This window comes from Balearica regulorum, chromosome 1 (assembly GCF_011004875.1).
Source record: "Balearica regulorum gibbericeps isolate bBalReg1 chromosome 1, bBalReg1.pri, whole genome shotgun sequence".
Taxonomy (NCBI): Eukaryota; Metazoa; Chordata; class Aves; order Gruiformes; family Gruidae; genus Balearica; species Balearica regulorum.
In genome coordinates this window covers 53,851,561-53,872,858 of record NC_046184.1, presented here as the reverse complement: position 1 = coordinate 53,872,858, position 21,298 = coordinate 53,851,561, and the positions used below count along the sequence as shown (strand labels likewise).

The following is a 21,298-nucleotide window of genomic DNA, read 5'->3' as shown; positions in this document are numbered from 1 at the left end:
CTTTGCCTTCCACCTTTTGCAGCGACTACCCTGCGTCTAATTCCAAGTGTTCTGTTGCAGCTTGGTATTTAATAAACTCTGTCATCTAGTACGTGTCTTAGTTTTGCTGCACAATTGGAGTGCTTTGGACCTAGTGGGTTTGGAGGAGGAGAGTCCGATTTTTGAAGGCTCGCTCAGGCTCTCTTCCTATGCAGGCAGCTAGCACATCTCTCTCTGCCCTCGCTCTGAATGAAAATCAGTCCTGCAGACATCTCCAAGAGGCAGCACGCATCTGCGTCCTTTTCCTCGGGGGAGGCTTGAACCACAATTGTGCTCAGATCAGGCACTAGCGCTGCTACTAATAATCAGTTACCAGGCTCTTCCTGCCTTTTTAGAGCAATCCTCCTGGTGGCCTGGGCAGAAGGTGGTGGGCGAGCTTCTGGTAGCCACGGAAGCTTTGCAGATCCCGTGGGGATCTGATGGATTTGTAGCCCGCTGAGGGGAAAGGGGTGAAGAAGTGGGCACGACCTGGAACAGGGGAATCCCTCCTTCCAGTGGAGGGCAGCACCGTTGGGAGGAACAGGCGGGCACAGTCCATAAACACGTGGCTCCGTGGCTGGTGGCAACGCCACAACTTTGGGTTCTCTGACGGTGGGATGGCCTACACGGCACCAGGCTTAATGAACTCTGATGGGATTCACCTCTCTCAAAGGGGAAAGAGAATCTTTGCCCAGGAACTAGCGGGGCTCGTCGACAGAGCTTTAAACTAGGCTCGAAGGGGGAGGGGCATAACATCAGGCTTGCCTGCAACATGTTGTGGGACGACGTGCCCAGGTTGGAGGGATGGGGTGCTGGTGAGGGCCCTCGGCCTACTGCTCAGAGACGTGCTGGACACACTGCAGCACACTCGAAGCCTAGAGGAGATGAGCCAGGGACTCAGAGAAACACTGGGAGAATACAGCCAGTAAGTCAGCTTCATCGGGGGCACAACTGAAATGCCTCTACCTGAACGCACGGAGCACGGGGAACAAACAAGAGCAGCTGGAGACGCGTGCACGCCTGCAAGGGCCTATGGGTCAGGATTAAAGGGAGCACTAGGGCAGGGGACATCATAGCAGGGGTCTGCTACAGGCCACCTGACCAGGGGGACCGAGCAGATGAAGCCCTCTATAGGCAGACAGGAGCAGCCTCACGCTCACAAGCCCCGGTCCTTAGGGGGGACTTCAACCACCCCACATCTGTTGGAGGGACAACACAGCAGAGCACAAGCAATCCAGGAACTTCCTGGAATGTGTTGATGACAACTTTCTCCTCCAAGTGACAGAGGAGGCCACAAGGAGAGGTGCCATGCTGGACCTTGTTCTCACCAACAAGGAGGGCCTGGTAGGGGATGTGAAGCTCAAGGGCAGCCTTGGCTGCAGTGACCATGAAATGGTGGAGTTCAAGATCCTCAGGGCAGCAAGGAAGGTGCACAGCAAGCTCACTGCCCTGGCCTTCAGGAGAGCAGACTTTGGCCTCTTCAGGGATCTGCTTGGTAGAATACCATGGGACAAAGTCCTGGAGGGAAGAGGGGCCCAAGACAGCTGGCTAATATTCAAGGGTCACCTCCTCCAAGCTCAGGAGCGATGCATCCCAACAAAGAGGAGGTCAGGCAAAAACACCAAGAGGCCCCCCCATGGGTGAACAAGGAGCTCCTGGGCAAAGTCAAACAAAAAAAGGAAGCCTACAGAGGGTGGAAGCAAGGACAGGTAGCCTGGGAGGAATACAGAGAAACTGTCCGAGCAGCCAGGGACCAGGTTAGGAAAGCCAAAGCCCTGATAAAATTAAATCTGGCCAGGGATGTTAAGGACAACATGAAAAGGTTCTATAGGCATGTTAGTGATAAAAGGAGGACGAGGGAAAATGTGGTTCCCCTCCGGACTGAAACAGGCGACCTGGTTACCCAGGACACGGAGGAAGCTGGGGCACTCACTCAATGACTTTGTTGCCTCAGTCTTCACTGGCAAGTGCTTGAGCCACACTGCCCAGGTCACAGAAGGCAAAGGCAAGGACTGGGAGAATGAAGAAACGCCCACTGTAAGAGCAGATCAGGTTCGAGAATATCTAAGGAACCTGAAGGTGCACAAGTCCACGGGACCTGACTTTTCCCACTGACTGGAAAAGGGGAAACATAACCCCCATTTTTGAGAAGGGAAAAAAGGGAGACCCAGGGAACTACAGGCCGGTCAGTCTCACCTCCGTGCCTGGCAAGATTATGGAACAGACCCTCCTGGAGACTATGCTCAGGCACATGGAAAATAAAGAGGTGATTGGTGATGGCCAACGTGGCTTCACTCAAGGCAAATCGTGCCTGACAAATTTGGTGGCCTTCTCTGATGGGGTTACAGCGCTGGCGGACAAAGGAAGAGTGACAGACATCATCTGCCTGGACTCGTGCAAGGCATTTGACGCTGTCCCGCACGACATCCTTGTCTCTAAATTGGAGAGACATGGATTGGATGGATGGAGCACTCGGTAGAGAAGGAATTGGCTGGATGGTCGCACTCAGGGAGTTGCGGTCAACGGCTCAATGTCCAAGTGGAGAACGGTGACGAGTGGCGTTCCTCAGGGGTCGGTACTGAGACCAGCACTGTCTAACATCTTTGTCGGCGACACGGACAGCGGGATCGAGTGCACCCTCAGCAAGTTTGCCGACGACACCAAGCTGTGTGGTGTGGTCGACACGCTGGAGGGAAGGGATGCCATCCAGAGGGACCTTGATAGGCTTGAGAGGCGGGCCCGTGTGAACCGCATGAAGTTCAACAAGGCCAAGTGCAAGGTCCCGCACATGGGTCGGCGCAATCCATATAGGCTGGGCGAGGAATGGATTGAAAGCAGCCCTGAGGAGAAGGACTTGGGGGTGTTGGTTGATGACAAGCTCAACATGAGCCGGCAATGTGCAACTGCAGCCCAGAAAGGCAACTGTGTCCTGGGCTGCATCAAAAGAAGTGCGACCAGCAGGTCGAGGGAGGTGATTCTGCCCCTCCACTCTGCTCTTGTGAGACCCCACCTGGAGTACTGCATCCAGCTCTGGGGGCCCCAGTGCAAGGAAGACATCGAGCTGTTGGTGAGAGTCCAGAGGAGGGCCACAAAGCTGATCAGAGGGCTGGAGCACCTCTCCTGTGAGGACAGGCTGAGAGAGATGGGGTTGTTCAGCCTGGAGAAGAGAAAGCTCCAGGGAGATCTAGTTGCGGCCTTCCAGTACCTGAAGGAGGCCTACAGGAAAGATGGAGAGGGACTGTTAAGGGGTAATGGGCTTAAGCTGAAGGAGGTTCGATTTAGATTAGATGTTAGAAAGAAATTCTTTACTGTGAGGGTGGTGAGGCACTGGAACAGGTTGCCCAGAGGGGTTCTGGATGCCCCTTCCCCGGAAGTGTTTAAGGCCAGGTTGGATGAGGCTTTGGGCAACGTGGTCTAGTGGAGGGTGTTCCTGCCCATGGCAGGGGGGTTGGAACTAGGTGGTCTGCGAGGTCCCTTCCAACCCAAACCATGCTGTGGTTCTATGAATCCCACCTCAACCTAAGGAAAAACGTTTTCTCTCGTGAGACTGGTGTCAGGGACCTGGGGTGGGGCTGGAGACCCCAGCTCAGCCTGCTGGCGGCTTATTTGTACCATGCAGAGGTTGTGGACTCTCCATATTTGGAGATGCTCCAAACTGGACGTGGCCGCCCTGCGCTGGCTGACCCTCCTTTGAGCAGGCCGGCGACAGATAAGACGGATGAGACAATGCCCCTTCCAGCCCTGATGATGCTCTGCTTTCAAGGCACAAACATCTCCAGTGATCTGGAAATTTCACACTGCAGGCTCCGTTTTATTCAGCTCGGCCTCCTGCCTGCTTCAAGGAGCTTTTTGCCCAAGTCTGACCTCATCTTAGCTGTAACTGTAGTCTTCCTTGGCCTACATGCAACAGACAAAACAACTGCAGACTCCATCCAGCATCTCCAGGCACAAAGATGGCAACAACCTTCTCAGACACCAAGTCGCGTTGCGAGGTGTGAGGCCGCCAGTGAAGAATGGCTGTAGAGTTAGCCAAGCGAATCTTGATTTCCAACCCCCAGTATGAGACCTGGAACTGGAGAAGAACCATCATGCTCCAGGTTTGGCTGGGCAGCAGTAGAAGCTGCCAGCTATGCAAGTCCACCTGGCCTGGTCCTCATCTCTTCAAATGGGAAGAGACAGCTAGCTAGGCATTACAACTTTGACAAGCCACTCTTCACAAATACAGCAAACCACATTTAGCAAGAACAGACTGAAATAACGTTGCACCTCCTCTCCGGACAGTCACCCTTCACGTTGGTGAATATTAACCTCCAGGCTCTAAAACCAAAATGGCCTTTGGAAGATACCAAAGGTGTCTTCAAACAGGAAATTGGACCCGTTCTTCACATAATTGAGAATGAGAGCTCTGCCAAGGAGCAGGACTGTAAACTCCCAATAAAGGCCAAGGACAGAAGCAGCAGTAAGCTCCGTGGTGATGCGTAAGCAGATGAAATCTGGCTGCTTTGCAGTCCATCCAAAGACTACGCAATACCTGAGCGCAGCACTTGCCCTGATGTTGGGGGAATGCAGGGGGAGCGACAGCTCCAGTACAGAGAGCACTATGCCAGACCAGACTGGTTCTGGCCCTCCCTCCTCCTATCCGCCATCAGGTAGCTGCTAGGCATTAGGTAGCTTCTGAACTCCAACACAAGCATCTCAAAAAGTCTGACTCAGGATCTCTCCTTTAGGTGGTAGCAGGTATCGCAAGGGAACACAATACATCTGAAGCAATGCGATTCATTTTGTTCCTGGATGTCTTGCACTGGTTCTCCCCAGCGTGCGGGTGTCAGTGTCGGAAGCGCCTGGTGAAAGCACAAGGGTCTTTTCTCCAGGCAGGACACGTTCTTGGCACATCACTGCCCCAGCCACCCTCCATGTTTTGCAGCAACAACTGAACAGAGCACAGAAATCAAGTGCAAGGGAATATTTTCTTTCTATGAAAAAACAAACAAACAAACAAAACAACTCCCCAAAAAACACGCAGAAAGGAAAAACAAAAAAAAGCACTGCAAAAATGCTATACTGAAAGAATACTCGGGTTTTGCACTGGCCATTCTGGTTTTAGCCATGCTATCAGCATGCACCGTGCTGCCTCATGCATGTCTTCTCTAGCCTCCCTTTCTTCTGCAGAACCCCTGACGTGATCCCAGCAGCCTTCTAGCCACGTGCTAACTCAACACTGTTATAAAACACAGGCTGCAAAGGCTGTAAGCGTGCCTCCTATCCAGGTAAACATATGCCCTACTTTCCACAAGCACTGCTGCCTATGTGTCTTTCCACATTGCAGGCAGGATCCTGGTGGGAATTCAATTAACTCTCATCAGCCAAGGACCCACACCTTCAGGCAGTCTCCCTCCCTGAGCCACACCTCTGCTGCTGAAGACTCTGGAACTGCAGACATTGAAGCAGCCTTTGTTATAAGCAACAGGGAGCTGCTGACAAGGAAATTTATGTGAGGCAGTCAGGACTCTGCTCCCTGGTGAACCCCGCATCTCAAATGTGGTGATCTCAGGGGCACAGAAAGGTTATCTTCACATGGATTCCCTAGGAAGGGGATGTGACCAACAGTAGGATTTGCAGGTAAGATCCGAGACAGCTCCAGCTGTTATGACACTTTCCAGTCACGCTCTCTGCAGACGCTGCGTGCAGCAGGGTGGTGCTGCACACCTAAGATTACGGCTAGCAGCCCACGGATCCTCCGGATTCGGAGGCTATTTTTAGTCCTACCCCAACCACATGGGGAAGCCTTCAGAAGGGACCTCATTGCCAGCTGACCAGTAGAAGGTCACTCAGAGCCTACCTTGCCATCCTCGCCTATGCTGTAGACTGTATTCTCGTCATAGCTGAACTCAACGGAGTAGACTTCCCCATCGTGTGCCTTCCAGCTCATGGCACACTCGTGCTGCTGCATATCTGAGGGGAGAACCAGTACTGAACGCTCATATTCACACAGAGCTGAAGTGAATCCAGAGAGGCCCTTTACGTTCATAAGGTCTCTGTCCCAGCCCTCTCAACCAGCCTGCGGGAGCCAAATCCAACCCCAGCACCCTGTGCTTTTACACTGGCCACAAAAAACATTGCCTGTAACTAGTCACCTCTTCCTCCAGCTTTACAGGGCTGCTCACATGCTGTCAGCTGCAGGCATTCTGCATCCAAGCCCCACTGCCACCTTTCTTCTTCTCCTCCCCTTGCTCTTCTCCTCCACCCCCACAGCTCCTGCCAGCTCTGTCCTTCCACAGACCTGGGACTGCAGCCTCCAGCTCAAAACCTGGGCCATATCTAGCCTAAATACAGGCAGGCAGAAAAGCAAACAGGCTTCGCTTCTTGCAGTTGCCCAAAGAGACTCTGCTGCTTCTCCACCTCCTGGACTAACCAGGGATGTCTTTTGAGGCAATGGTGACTCGAGGAGCTCTGGCTTCACATTGCCATCACAGTGGTGGCAACACCAGAGGCACAATGAAAATACTCTCTTCAGCAGGAGCACCTGTACTTCACCTGCTAGAACAGTATCTGGAGTGCCTCTGCTGTAGTTCATCAGGTGAAGTGGCCCACATTCAACCCCAGCAGCAGCAGAACACCTGGAGGGGCAGCCTAACAATTTAACACAGCCCTCATAATGGGGGTTCCACAAGGAAGCAAAAGATTTTGGTGCAGAGCCCCAGGTTTGTCCTCACTGATATTACAGGGCTGAGCCCAGCACTCCAGCAGCCTTTGAGACACCAGTTCAGTGCGAGAGTGTATCGGGTTTGTGTGGCAAGGTTTTGGTAGTGGGGGGTGTACAGGCATGGCTTCTGTGAGAAGCTACTAGAAGCTTCCCCCATGTCTGACAGAGCCAATGCCAGCCAGCTCCAAGACAGACCCGCTGCTGGCCAAGGCCGAGCCAATCACCAACGGTGGTAGCACCTCTGGGAGAAGAGTTAAGAAGGAAAAAACCAACCTAGTGGGACCTTTTGCAGCCAGAGAGAGCAGCGAGAAGATGTAAGAAACTCTACAGACACCCAGGTCAGTGCAGGAGGGGGGCAGGAGGTGCTCCAGGCGCCGCAGCAGAGATCCCCCTGCAGCCCGTGGTGAAGACCATGGTGAGGCAGGCTGCCCCCCTGCAGCCCATGGAGGAAGGATGATGGGGAGTGGAGATTCCACTTGCAGTCCCCGGCCGGCGTCACCCCGCCCCTCTGTGACGCCCCCTCTGTGACGCCCCCTCTGTCACGCCCCGAGCGCGCTCGCCGCTGCAAGGCCGCCCCCTGCAGGCGCCGGCGCTCAGTGCTGTTGCCGCCGCGGCGCGAGCGACAGCGCTTCTCCTGGCTCGGAGCGTCGGGGGCTGCGAGCTGCGGCCACCGCTCTCGGCTCGGCTCTCGGCTCTTCTCGCCCTCTCCCCGTCCTCTCCCCGTTCTCGCCCGGGGCTCGGCAGAGCCTGCCAGGCGCTTCCCGCGGCTGCTGACCCCGGGGCGGGCCGTGCCCTCCCCTCGTCCCCGCCACAGCATGCACAGGCTCATCGGGCTCCTCAGGAGCGTGCGGGAGCGCTCGACGTCCGGCAGCGCTTCCGCGCCCGGCGCCGCCGGGGCCTCCGAGCTCCGGGAGAAGGGCCAGGGCGCGCTGCACAGCGCGGCCGCCAGCGGTGACCTGGCCGAACTGCAGCGGCGCTGGTGGTGGGGGAAGAGACTCCGCATCAACAGGCGGGACGCGAAGAAGCAGTAAGGGGCGGGCAGTGCCCGCAGCAAAGCTTCCACCCACCCCGGCTGGAAGAGCCGGCAAAGCCCAGCACGGTCGCGAGCGCCCTAGGAGCACGGTCGGCTCCACAGCGCTGGCCTTACCGGAGGCCTGCCCACGCTGGGACAGGAGGCGGCCGACGCTCCCCTCTGCCCTGCTCTGCCAGCCTGCTCCCTGTAGTGAACTTTCTGTGGAGCTCAGCAGGCCTTCGTCCCAGCAGAGACGGCTCCTTTCCTGGCGCCAGACTGAGCGGCTTGCTTCAGCAGGGCATGGATTTGCAGAAAGACACAGCGCAGCCTTCCCATTGCTTTTAGAAACGCCATCCCCTCTGTCTCGGGGACACGTCTGGCGCAGGACTGATTGGGGGAAAACCCGGGGCTTACGCAGACTCCACAGCCTCCGTAGATTTATGTAGCCCCCATAGACTCCGGCTGAGCAAATGCCTCCTGACTCAATGGATGCGTTGGGGATTTTTCCCAGCCAGCCCCAGGCTTTGGGTGTGCAATTGCTGCCACCAGCTCTGGAACAAGAAGGCTTGCTTTCAGCTTGTTTTTTGTCAGTGGAGGCTTGTGGCCCTATGCGTCAGGTACAACAGCCTGAAACCATGCCTTCGGCTGCCTGTCTGTGTTGACTGAACGCGTTTAATTTCTAGGACGCCTCTGCATCTTGCTTGCGCGAACGGCCACGCAGATGTTGTTCGATTCCTAGCAGGAAAGAAGTGCCAGCTAAACCCTCGTGACTGTTTGAAGAAATCGCCGCTGATGAAGGTACGCGGGCTACGTTATGCCGCTGTACGTTGGGCTGATACGTACCTTACGTGATTCTTTAGGTAGGCCTGCAGTAGAAACAGGTATGCTGTAGTCAGCAGGGAAGGGGCATATGTTGCCTAGTCTTTGAAGACGCTCGTACTTTACAGCATTGGGGAGCTGCGGGAGTTCTGACAGAGAGAAGCACAGGTGTTGGAAGTTATTCCTCCTTTGTGTCTTATTTCCAGGCAGTAGACCACCAGCACAAAGACTGCGTGACTATTCTGCTGGAGCACGGTGCCAAAGCCAACCTCAAAGGTGCTGGCGGCAACACTGCCCTTCACATGGCTGCTGTCATTCCTAGCAAACCTCTAGTGGAGCTGTTACTTGAGCACAATGCCCATATCGATGCTCAGAATGAGGTAAGCTTGGACTTTGGGTAAGGCTCCTCTTCCCAAAACTTGCTTGACTTTCCTGTGTTCTTCTAAGGCAGATAATTTCTCCTTTCAGTTGGGGTACACTCCGCTTACTCTTGCCATCACCGAGCGCTGTGAAGAGATGGTTGAGTTCCTTCTTCAAAAAGGAGCTGACGTGCATGCTCGAGATAAGCATGAAAGGTGATGGGTTTGTCAAAAGGGCGCGTGAGACTCCTTAGCGTTGTCCAAGTTGGATCGATGGGAGGCATAGGAATGAGCTTTGAAAAAGAACCAGGAGCTGCCCGGAAGGAGCTCCTTCTGTGTGACTTGTGAAAGCAGACCCGTGCTCGGCTGCTGTCTTACTTCAGGGGACACTTTCCACACTGAGGACTGCAAGCAAGCATTGGCTGTGGCGCCACGCGCGCACGCACACACCCAAACCCACCCACCCACCCACCCTGAGCCTGCTCTGGGCAGGTGGTTGGCCTGGAGACCTCCTGAGGTCCTGCCAACCTGAACTCTCCAACGCTTCCACGTGTTTGGCTGAGCTTTCACTCTGCCTGTCGGAGAGGGGAAACGAATTGTTTGGGGAGCAACGGGGGACTGAAGTAATGGCAATGCAGTGTCCACAGAAGCTGACGTATTGCCTATCATCTCTTGGATGCTTTAGGACCCCTCTTATGATTGCTGTTCTTGCTGGGAATAGGAATACAATAAAAAGTCTTCTTCGACACGGTGCTGATCTTTCTCATCGAGACTGTATGGGCAAGCAAGCTATGCAATATGCCAGAGAGTTAACGCTTTACACCAAGTAAGTGGTTTACGTCCTCATTAGAGCAGACGCGTTCTCAGAATGACCGTGCTGATGTACGGCCCTTTTTCGTAACATCACTGGGGTTTAATGAGGTGTTGAGACCTTTGTTGAAGCTGGGCTCAGTGACATCTTCTGATGCGTCTCTTTCCGGGTCAAGAGTGGATTTGGATGTTGAAGGACTACTTCCCCCCAGAGTTCACTCTGACAATTCACTTGTGTGCTGCCAAGCTACGTACACACACCTGCGGGGGTATCTTTACCGAATGCATTTCCTTCCTTTATATGGAGACATATATATATTTATATATACATATTTCGTTCTGTATATAGTACTGCTGAGCAACTGGAGGAATACATCAGGTGTGAAATGACAGGAGAATGTTCTGCGGGAGGCACAGGAGGCCCAGCAGTACTTGACAGCTCCTGCGCTGGGACAACTGCTCATTTTCCCTTGGGGGAACCTGCAATGACCAGAGCAGGTAGGATCCTTCTGCCATGGAGGAGTGATGAGGAAAAAGTCACTATTCCCTGTAACACAATGATAACCCATTCGTTTGAGGGCAGAGCGTGATGGATGGGGAAGAGCAGAGTGAAACAGGCAAAGCAGCATAGCACTTCTTAACTCCTTTGTAGGTGTCTTGCCAGCAGCAGCAGAAGAGCAAGAGGAAGAAGTTCACTCCCCTTCTGATTCTAAGGTACCTTCTCTGAAAGAGGCAGTGGGGCCCACGCCGCTCGCTTGCTCTTGGGCTTGTCTTCGGGAGGTGTACTCTGGCCCCTTTTGAAAGCCCCGCTCAACAGAGATGCCTAGCACGCTGGCCCTGTTTGCCCTTTTGGTTCTTTCCGTCGCCTGATACCACGTTACGCGCGTTGGCTGAGGCGGGAGCTTTGGGCCTGGAAACGGGTCGAGAAGGAGTCTGTGCCAGTTCTCACGTGTGTCTTTTGAATTACGCAGACGGATTCCGAAGCTCCTCACAAAGTGTCGGCCGGCACGGTGCTTCCAACTGCGGACAGACACGGAGCGTGCGCACAGTCCCTTGCAGGGGAGCGCGGCAACGGTAATTTCCTGGCGGACTAAATGGTTACCTTGGCAAGCTTCTCTGGAGTGAAGCCGATGGGGAAAAGCAGAGTGAAATAAGCACTCACAGCAGCGTCATGCTTCTTACCTCCTTTGTAGGTGTCTGCCCAGCAGCAGGAGCAGAAGACGAGGAAGATGATGACTCCTGGTTTGATTCTGTGGTACTTTCTCTTCCTGCTGTCGTGCGGAAGTCATCCTTCTGTAGCCCCTGTGCTGAAATGCAGTGTGATGTTGCAGTGTTGCTAGGCATTCCTTTCCCCACTGTCTGTCTGTGTTCTCATTTACTCAGATTTCTTCACTGGAGATAGAAAAGCTTCAGCCAAAGCAGGATGCTTCAGCTCGAGTGGATTGTCAAAGCGATAGACAGGTGACTCCATCAGAGGTTGATGCAGATACCTGAAAATAGAGCTTGTCACTGTACAGAGAGCTGTTCTTGCAGTCGCATGAGTAAAAGCATATCTCATGTTGTCATCTCCTCACTGATCTCTCTGTGCTCATGGCACACCGTTTCTTTAGAGATGGGTCAGGCAGCTGCAGGAGGAGCTCGCCAACACTCTCAAAAAGAACTCCCTGGCGGAAGCGTCACTGGAAGCTGAGAAGCGCTACTGCAGGGACCTGCAGGAACAGCAGCTGCAGTTGCAGGAGGACCTGGACAGGTCAACAGCTAAGGTACGGAGGAAGCCTGTCTCCTTGGCAGGGGCCCAGGCCTTTTCCGTAGCAAATCCGAGTTGGGAACTGATCCTTTCTTGGGGGTTTTGTGTAACCCAGGGTGGCTCCGTGTGCGGCTAGCTGCGATGAGGGTGGGAGGGAACAGCACTGCTGCCTTTGATGCCTGCCTGTTTGCACTGCTTGAAGTTAACAGTGGAAGTTTGCGCTAAGCTGGTCTTAGTGCACTAGACAACTTTGCAACAGGAGTAGACTGAGTGACATGTAAGTGACTCGCCTTGTTTTATAAGGCTGGCGCCTACAATTAAAAAGGTCACTAACTGTGAAGTCACTTGGTCCTTAATTGGGGAAGGGTGTGTGCATTCCTTCCAAAAAGCTGCTTCTCAAGTTTCACGGAGAAGGTGAATTTGCTTCTTTCTCTGAGGGTGTGCTGATAGAGAAAGAGTAGGCATAGCGGAGTGTTGCGCTGGTGCTTTTTTGTATTCCCTCGTCACGTCGTCATTGTTACGGAGCTGCAAAGTCACTGTAGGAGCAGGAGCTTCTAATCGTGTTGCAGCAGCCAGCAAGTGGCTACAGAGAGTGTTGGGAGTCCTTGAGAGAGGAGGAAGAGGAGGAGTGTCGTGGCAGCGTTTAGGAAACGCTGTAGGAAATCAATGCAGACATAGGAGAGGGGCCAGTATAAAAGACAAAGAAGTAACACACGTTTCGAGAGTCAAGGCGAGAGTCAAAGCAGTGCACTCCTTTTTATCAAACCTAAGCTGACTCCTGGGGATTCTTGTTGTGGTTTGACAGCTGCAGGAATTGAGAGAACAGCATATCCGGACTGAGTGTTATGTCCAGTTCCTGAAGCAGGCCCTAGAGAACAAGAAGAGGGAACTAACCACTTCCAGGAACCTGCAGGGCCTTCTGGCCGCCTCTTCCGCAACTGCGGCTATCCCAGAGCTGGAAGAACGCCTGCAACGGTAAGGAAGTAACACAGTGCAGCCAGGCCTCGCTTTCTGTGATGGTGTGAAAATAGGACTGTCTGTTTTGCACGCCAGTGAGATAATAGTATACGATTTTCAACCACGCTTTTGGTTTAGATGAGGTTCTTTCACACGCTTCTTTGGGGATTTGTGCTCCTGTGGCTTTCTGTGGTAACGCCTGTACTTCTTTTGCAGGCTCCAAGTTGGAAAGGCCAGGCTGGAAGCCACAGCGCAGCAACAAGCCAAGACCATCGAAGCCCTTCAGAAAGATCTGCGAGCCTCTGCCACAGTAAGGCAGTCAGAGCCTTCCCTTTTCATGAGCTACAGAGCCTAGTTCCGCTGTTAAGAGGAGGTTTTCCTGGACAGCCTAGGAGAGATCAGTTCCTCTGTCCTACTGACTATAGGCTGCTCTGAAAGTCCTGCTGGCCCATTCCCCAGCTTTCTGGCTTTGGGAGTTGTCCCATGAGACTGTAGCGAGTCCTACTTAACGCCGTCTTTGTCAAGGAGTTGACGCTAACGCACTGGCTTCAGTATTTGCTGCTTTCGACCAGTTGTGAGGTTGAGACCTCAGGCAGCACTTGAGACAGTCGTGCAGTAGAGGGATTTGGTAGCTTTGCTTGCGGACTTTCCTTGGGCTCTTTTGGTGGTGCAGAGCGCTTCATCCTGGAGGCCTGACTGGCATCATCAGACTGTGACAGGAACTCTTCACTTGCCTGGACTCTGGTCACCTTCCTGTTTTAGTGACTCTGGATTCGTTGGCCAGAAGGTGTGGGTCCGTAATGCAACGAGAAGACCTCCAAAGAAGAAAATCCGCAACTAATAAGGGAATGACACCTCCATAGGCAGTATTTTGTGTGCTGTGCTTGGGTGGCGTTGCAGGGCAGGCAAATATGGTGTTGCACTGATGCTGGCAAGAGAAGAAGAAAGGCCCTGAGGTGTGACCTTCAGTCGGGAAAGTCCTAGCATGAGTTCTTTTCTCTTAACGCTGCTGTAGGCTCATAATGGCCTGGAGGACTTGATAACTGGCTTTCAGACAAAACGGACTGCAAAGGAACCCCAACATCAGCAGGTATATGAACGGCTTCTGGGAATGACTGTTTTTAGTCTGGCAATTTCTTGTGGGCAGGTAATTTATGAAAAGATCGGGTGGGCTGTGGAGAACCCCCCAGGGTTTTGGGCAGGGCACCCTCAGGGGAAAGGTCTATACGCCTCCTCATTCCCCTGGTGCTACTGGATTTTGAATCTGCTTGGTGCACAATATGCGGGCTCCTGCAGTCGTTAGCCCCTTTCCTTTGATGGGTAGGCTCTGTGCTGTGGACAGGGGAGAGAGATCTGTGGTTGAGAGCTGCAAGAGGAGACTGCACTTGGGAGGTCCATGTTCTCTTCCTCGTGGAGAACGCTGTCTGCACGTTCTGTGTATGGATCCTGTTCCAGCACTCCGTGTGTGACATATCTTTTCTATTTTGAAAGTGTGGGAGTGAAAGCGAGGAAGCGAAGCAGCTGGTTGAGATGAAACGCCGATCAGAAGCGCTTCTGGAGGAAATTTGGCGGACAAACAGTATGCTGAAGGAAGAACACACCAGGCATGGCTTTTTAGTGCTTTAAAGAAGTATCATGTTGAGTGGAAGTCAAGCTTGACTGAAATCTCACGTAAAGGCACGTACATAACCATCTGTGAGCAAATTCAAGCCTCACATTCAATCTTGCAAAGTGCTTCTGTGCGTGAGCCTATGGTTTGAAAAAGCTGCAAAAGGCCTTGCAAAATCAGGCTGCCTGCAGTTCTCCTGGGAGGGAAGGAAGTCTTTTCTTCCTCTGTTCAGGTAAACTTTGGGCCTTCCACGTGATGTCTGGCACTGGAGTAATTACTGGCTGCTCTCAGTAATTCCTGGCCTGCAATTCAAGCCCACTACAGATGAAGCAAGCCACGGCTGTGCTGCTTCCGTAAGAGTACGTGAAAAAGGCCAACTGTTGCTTTGCTTCACGCTTTCCTTACTGATTTGCTGTGCAGGTTGAAGATGCTTCTGCAGGGAGCTCAGGCAAAGCTAAAGGCATATGCGGAGAAAGAGAGAGAGAAAGAGTCCCAGCTCAGTTTCCAGGGAGAGATGAACAACAGCTGTTCGGAGGTGGCCAGCCAAGCTGGTAAACTAAGAAGAAAGGTGAGCTCTGCTTTGCTTGGTGGATTTGAGGTGATGACCTTTTTCTGCAGGAACCGGTATGATTCTTTTCCTATGCTTTTGTTCCATGTTGCTAATTTCCTCTTGGCTGTAGCCGGTCACCGTACATCAAAATTTTCATCCGAAAGAGCAGGTGACAAATGCAGCCTCGATGGCCCCCCACCTCACGGATTCCCACAGACGTGAGTAACTTTAGAGCTCTCTCTTGGAGGTCCTTCTGTTTCGCTGCCTACAAGTTGGTGACATTATTTCTCAACAGCTGGAGACTGCAGTCGAAAAACCGCAGGCAGTGGACGAGAGACAACCAGGACCTGTGAGAAAAGCCGTCCGCACTGCGTGGGACTGACACGGTAGGTCACAGCCAAACAGAGCAGTCTGAAAGAGATGGGAGAAAGAACTGCACAAGAAATAACACAAAAACTGCAACGAGGTGATCCATATCTCCGTGTAATGCCATTTTCCACGTGTGTCTGTAGCCCATAGGCTATAACTTTGTTGTTGACACGTTTGAGTCTTTGGTTTTCGGTATCTGGATCTGTGCGTTAGTGCTCCATTTCCAGGATCCACTTTCCAGTGCCACCTTTGGCCCAGCCTGCTGTAAAACTAACACGCAGCCTTTGCTTTTCCTGCCCTTCGCCAGTCACAGCTGAACCTCCGATGTAGTTAGCGCTGAGATGATGCTGGAGCAGAGGAAGTGCCAGGAAACAGAGTGCTCACAGGGAGATGAAGGAAGCCTGGAAACCTTTGCCTTCCACCTTTTGCAGCGACTACCCTGCGTCTAATTCCAAGTGTTCTGTTGCAGCTTGGTATTTAATAAACTCTGTCATCTAGTACGTGTCTTAGTTTTGCTGCACAATTGGAGTGCTTTGGACCTAGTGGGTTTGGAGGAGGAGAGTCCGATTTTTGAAGGCTCGCTCAGGCTCTCTTCCTATGCAGGCAGCTAGCACATCTCTCTCTGCCCTCGCTCTGAATGAAAATCAGTCCTGCAGACATCTCCAAGAGGCAGCACGCATCTGCGTCCTTTTCCTCGGGGGAGGCTTGAACCACAATTGTGCTCAGATCAGGCACTAGCGCTGCTACTAATAATCAGTTACCAGGCTCTTCCTGCCTTTTTAGAGCAATCCTCCTGGTGGCCTGGGCAGAAGGTGGTGGGCGAGCTTCTGGTAGCCACGGAAACTTTGCAGATCCGTGGGATCTGATGGATTTGTAGCCCGCTGAGGGGAAAGGGGTGAAGAAGTGGGCACGACCTGGAACAGGGGAATCCCTCCTTCCAGTGGAGGGCAGCACCGTTGGGAGGAACAGGCGGGCACAGTCCATAAACACGCTGGCTCCGTGGCTGGTGGCAACGCCACAACTTTGGGTTCTCTGACGGTGGGACGGCCTACACTGGCACCAGGCTTAATGAACTCTGATGGGATTCACCTCTCTCAAAGGGGAAAGAGAATCTTTGCCCAGGAACTAGCGGGGCTCGTCGACAGAGCTTTAAACTAGGCTCGAAGGGGGAGGGGCATAACATCAGGCTTGCCTGCAACATGTTGTGGGACGACGTGCCCAGGTTGGAGGGATGGGGTGCTGGTGAGGGCCCTCGGCCTACTGCTCAGAGACGTGCTGGACACACTGCAGCACACTCGAAGCCTAGAGGAGATGAGCCAGGGACTCAGAGAAACACTGGGAGAATACAGCCAGTAAGTCAGCTTCATCGGGGGCACAACTGAAATGCCTCTACCTGAACGCACGGAGCACGGGGAACAAACAAGAGCAGCTGGAGACGCGTGCACGCCTGCAAGGGCCTATGGGTCAGGATTAAAGGGAGCACTAGGGCAGGGGACATCATAGCAGGGGTCTGCTACAGGCCACCTGACCAGGGGGACCGAGCAGATGAAGCCCTCTATAGGCAGACAGGAGCAGCCTCACGCTCACAAGCCCCGGTCCTTAGGGGGGACTTCAACCACCCCACATCTGTTGGAGGGACAACACAGCAGAGCACAAGCAATCCAGGAACTTCCTGGAATGTGTTGATGACAACTTTCTCCTCCAAGTGACAGAGGAGGCCACAAGGAGAGGTGCCATGCTGGACCTTGTTCTCACCAACAAGGAGGGCCTGGTAGGGGATGTGAAGCTCAAGGGCAGCCTTGGCTGCAGTGACCATGAAATGGTGGAGTTCAAGATCCTCAGGGCAGCAAGGAAGGTGCACAGCAAGCTCACTACCCTGGCCTTCAGGAGAGCAGACTTTGGCCTCTTCAGGGATCTGCTTAGTAGAATACCATGGGACAAAGTCCTGGAGGGAAGAGGGGCCCAAGACAGCTGGCTAATATTCAAGGGTCACCTCCTCCAAGCTCAGGAGCGATGCATCCCAACAAAGAGGAGGTCAGGCAAAAACACCAAGAGGCCCCCCCATGGGTGAACAAGGAGCTCCTGGGCAAAGTCAAACAAAAAAAGGAAGCCTACAGAGGGTGGAAGCAAGGACAGGTAGCCTGGGAGGAATACAGAGAAACTGTCCGAGCAGCCAGGGACCAGGTTAGGAAAGCCAAAGCCCTGATAGAATTAAATCTGGCCAGGGATGTTAAGGACAACATGAAAAGGTTCTATAGGCATGTTAGTGATAAAAGGAGGAGGAGGGAAAATGTGGTTCCCCTCCGGACTGAAACAGGCGACCTGGTTACCCAGGACATGGAGGAAGCTGGGGCACTCACTCAATGACTTTGTTGCCTCAGTCTTCACTGGCAAGTGCTTGAGCCACACTGCCCAGGTCACAGAAGGCAAAGGCAAGGACTGGGAGAATGAAGAAACGCCCACTGTAAGAGCAGATCAGGTTCGAGAATATCTAAGGAACCTGAAGGTGCACAAGTCCACGGGACCTGACTTTTCCCACTGACTGGAAAAGGGGAAACATAACCCCCATTTTTGAGAAGGGAAAAAAGGAAGACCCAGGGAACTACAGGCCGGTCAGTCTCACCTCCGTGCCTGGCAAGATTATGGAACAGACCCTCCTGTTTGCCGACGACACCAAGCTGTGTGGTGTGGTCGACACGCTGGAGGGAAGGGATGGGATGCCATCCAGAGGGACCTTGACAGGCTTGAGAGGCGGGCCCGTGTGAACCGCATGAAGTTCAACAAGGCCAAGTGCAAGGTCCCGCACATGGGTCAGCGCAATCCATATAGGCTGGGCGAGGAATGGATTGAAAGCAGCCCTGAGGAGAAGGACTTGGGGGTGTTGGTTGATGACAAGCTCAACATGAGCCGGCAATGTGCAACTGCAGCCCAGAAAGGCAACTGTGTCCTGGGCTGCATCAAAAGAAGTGCGACCAGCAGGTCGAGGGAGGTGATTCTGCCCCTCCACTCTGCTCTTGTGAGACCCCACCTGGAGTACTGCATCCAGCTCTGGGGGCCCCAGTGCAAGGAAGACATCGAGCTGTTGGAGAGAGTCCAGAGGAGGGCCACAAAGCTGATCAGAGGGCTGGAGCACCTCTCCTGTGAGGACAGGCTGAGAGAGATGGGGTTGTTCAGCCTGGAGAAGAGAAAGCTCCAGGGAGATCTAGTTGCGGCCTTCCAGTACCTGAAGGAGGCCTACAGGAAAGATGGAGAGGGACTGTTAAGGGGTAATGGGCTTAAGCTGAAGGAGGTTCGATTTAGATTAGATGTTAGAAAGAAATTCTTTACTGTGAGGGTGGTGAGGCACTGGAACAGGTTGCCCAGAGGGGTTCTGGATGCCCCTTCCCCGGAAGTGTTTAAGGCCAGGTTGGATGAGGCTTTGGGCAACGTGGTCTAGTGGAGGGTGTTCCTGCCCATGGCAGGGGGGTTGGAACTAGGTGGTCTGCGAGGTCCCTTCCAACCCAAACCATGCTGTGATTCTATGAATCCCACCTCAACCTAAGGAAAAACGTTTTCTCTCGTGAGACTGGTGTCAGGGACCTGGGGTGGGGCTGGAGACCCCAGCTCAGCCTGCTGGCGGCTTATTTGTACCATGCAGAGGTTGTGGACTCTCCATATTTGGAGATGCTCCAAACTGGACGTGGCCGCCCTGCGCTGGCTGACCCTCCTTTGAGCAGGCCGGCGACGGATAAGACGATGCCCCTTCCAGCCCTGATGATGCTCTGCTTTCAAGGCACAAACATCTCCACTGATCTGGAAATTTCACACTGCAGGCTCCGTTTTATTCAGCTCGACCTCCTGCCTGCTTCAAGGAGCTTTTTGCCCAAGTCTGACCTCATCTTAGCTGTAACTGTAGTCTTCCTTGGCCTACATGCAACAGACAAAACAACTGCAGACTCCCTCCAGCATCTCCAGGCACAAAGATGGCAACAACCTTCTCAGACACCAAGTCGCGTTGCGAGGTGTGAGGCCGCCAGTGAAGAATGGCTGTAGAGTTAGCCAAGCGAATCTTGATTTCCAACCCCCAGTATGAGACCTGGAACTGGAGAAGAACCATCATGCTCCAGGTTTGGCTGGGCAGCAGTAGAAGCTGCCAGCTATGCAAGTCCACCTGGCCTGGTCCTCATCTCTTCAAATGGGAGGAGACAGCTAGCTAGGCATTACAACTTTGACAAGCCACTCTTCACAAATACAGCAAACCACATTTAGCAAGAACAGACTGAAATAACGTTGCACCTCCTCTCCGGACAGTCACCCTTCACGTTGGTGAATATTAACCTCCAGGCTCTAAAACCAAAACGGCCTTTGGAAGATACCAAAGGTGTCTTCAAACAGGAAATTGGACCCGTTCTTCACATAATTGAGAATAAGAGCTCTGCCAAGGAGCAGGACTGTAAACTCCCAATAAAGGCCAAGGACAGAAGCAGCAGTAAGCTCCGTGGTGATGCGTAAGCAGATGAAATCTGGCTGCTTTGCAGTCCATCCAAAGACTACGCAATACCTGAGCGCAGCACTTGCCCTGATGTTGGGGGAATGCAGGGGGAGCGACAGCTCCAGTACAGAGAGCACTATGCCAGACCAGACTGGTTCTGGCCCTCCCTCCTCCTATCCGCCATCAGGTAGCTGCTAGGCATTAGGTAGCTTCTGAACTCCAACACAAGCATCTCAAAAAGTCTGACTCAGGATCCCTCCTTTAGGTGGTAGCAGGTATCGCAAGGGAACACAATACATCTGAAGCAATGCGATTCATTTTGTTCCTGGATGTCTTGCACTGGTTCTCCCCAGCGTGCGGGTGTCAGTGTCGGAAGCGCCTGGTGAAAGCACAAGGGTCTTTTCTCCAGGCAGGACACGTTCTTGGCACATCACTGCCCCAGCCACCCTCCATGTTTTGCAGCAACAACTGAACAGAGCACAGAAATCAAGTGCAAGGGAATATTTTCTTTCTATGAAAAAACAAACATACAAACAAAACAACTCCCCAAAAAACACGCAGAAAGGAAAAAAAATAGCACTACAACAAATGCTATACTGAAAGAATACTCTAGTTTTGCACTGGCCGTTCCGGTTTTAGCCATGCTATCAGCATGCACCGTGCTGCCTCATGCATGTCTTCTCTAGCCTCCCCTTCTTCTGCAGAACCCCTGACGTGATCCCAGCAGCCTTCTAGCCACGTGCTAACTCAACACTGTTATAAAACACAGGCTGCAAAGGCTGTAAGCGTGCCTCCTATCCAGGTAAACATATGCCCTACTTTCCACAAGCACTGCTGCCTATGTGTCTTTCCACATTGCAGGCAGGATCCTGGTGGGAATTCAATTAACTCTCATCAGCCAAGGACCCACACCTCCAGGCAGTCTCCCTCCCTGAGCCACACCTCTGCTGCTGAAGACTCTGGAACTGCAGACATTGAAGCAGCCTTTGTTATAAGCAACAGGGAGCTGCTGACAAGGAAATTTATGTGAGGCAGTCAGGACTCTGCTCCCTGGTGAACCCCGCATCTCAAATGTGGTGATCTCAGGGGCACAGAAAGGTTATCTTCACATGGATTCCCTAGGAAGGGGACGTGACCAACAGTAGGATTTGCAGGTAAGATCCGAGACAGCTCCAGCTGTTATGACACTTTCCAGTCACGCTCTCTGCAGACGCTGCGTGCAGCAGGGTGGTGCTGCACACCTAAGATTACGGCTAGCAGCCCACGGATCCTCCGGATTCGGAGGCTATTTTTAGTCCTACCCCAACCACATGGGGAAGCCTTCAGAAGGGACCTCATTGCCAGCTGACCAGTAGAAGGTCACTCAGAGCCTACCTTGCCATCCTCGCCTATGCTGTAGACTGTATTCTCGTCATAGCTGAACTCAACGGAGTAGACTTCCCCATCGTGTGCCTTCCAGCTCATGGCACACTCGTGCTGCTGCATATCTGAGGGGAGAACCAGTACTGAACGCTCATATTCACACAGAGCTGAAGTGAATCCAGAGAGGCCCTTTACGTTCATAAGGTCTCTGTCCCAGCCCTCTCAACCAGCCTGCGGGAGCCAAATCCAACCCCAGCACCCTGTGCTTTTACACTGGCCACAAAAAACATTGCCTGTAACTAGTCACCTCTTCCTCCAGCTTTACAGGGCTGCTCACATGCTGTCAGCTGCAGGCATTCTGCATCCAAGCCCCACTGCCACCTTTCTTCTTCTCCTCCCCTTGCTCTTCTCCTCCACCCCCACAGCTCCTGCCAGCTCTGTCCTTCCACAGACCTGGGACTGCAGCCTCCAGCTCAAAACCTGGGCCATATCTAGCCTAAATACAGGCAGGC

At 53.2% G+C, this 21,298-nt stretch overlaps 2 protein-coding genes and 1 long non-coding RNA gene across 3 annotated transcripts in view; 2 read left to right on the top strand and 1 right to left on the bottom strand.

Annotated features, from left to right (window-relative positions):
- Nucleotides 1–7,368: 7,368 nt before the first annotated feature.
- LOC142601184 (uncharacterized) lies at nt 7,369–13,243 on the top strand. Its single transcript, XM_075749826.1, has 13 exons — nt 7,369–7,748; nt 8,417–8,531; nt 8,759–8,932; nt 9,021–9,127; nt 9,597–9,737; nt 10,071–10,219; nt 10,374–10,435; nt 10,693–10,795; nt 10,915–10,976; nt 11,105–11,182; nt 11,332–11,484; nt 12,274–12,443; nt 12,642–13,243. The coding sequence occupies exons 1-13, from the start codon at nt 7,537–7,539 to the stop codon at nt 12,778–12,780; spliced, it is 1,665 nt and encodes a 554-aa protein (XP_075605941.1). The 5' UTR covers nt 7,369–7,536; the 3' UTR covers nt 12,781–13,243.
- Nucleotides 13,244–14,887: 1,644 nt separating this feature from the next.
- LOC142601185 (uncharacterized) lies at nt 14,888–15,458 on the top strand. The gene is made up of 2 exons (XR_012834814.1): nt 14,888–14,970; nt 15,261–15,458. It is a non-coding gene; the product is annotated as an uncharacterized LOC142601185 (long non-coding RNA).
- Nucleotides 15,459–20,001: 4,543 nt separating this feature from the next.
- The window catches only part of WDR91 (WD repeat domain 91), a 33,888-nt gene continuing 32,591 nt past the window's right edge, over nt 20,002–21,298 (bottom strand). The window contains exon 16 of the transcript XR_012834826.1: nt 20,002–20,152. The gene's annotated coding sequence lies outside the window, so the exon portion shown is untranslated. The remainder of the gene's footprint in view (nt 20,153–21,298) is intronic.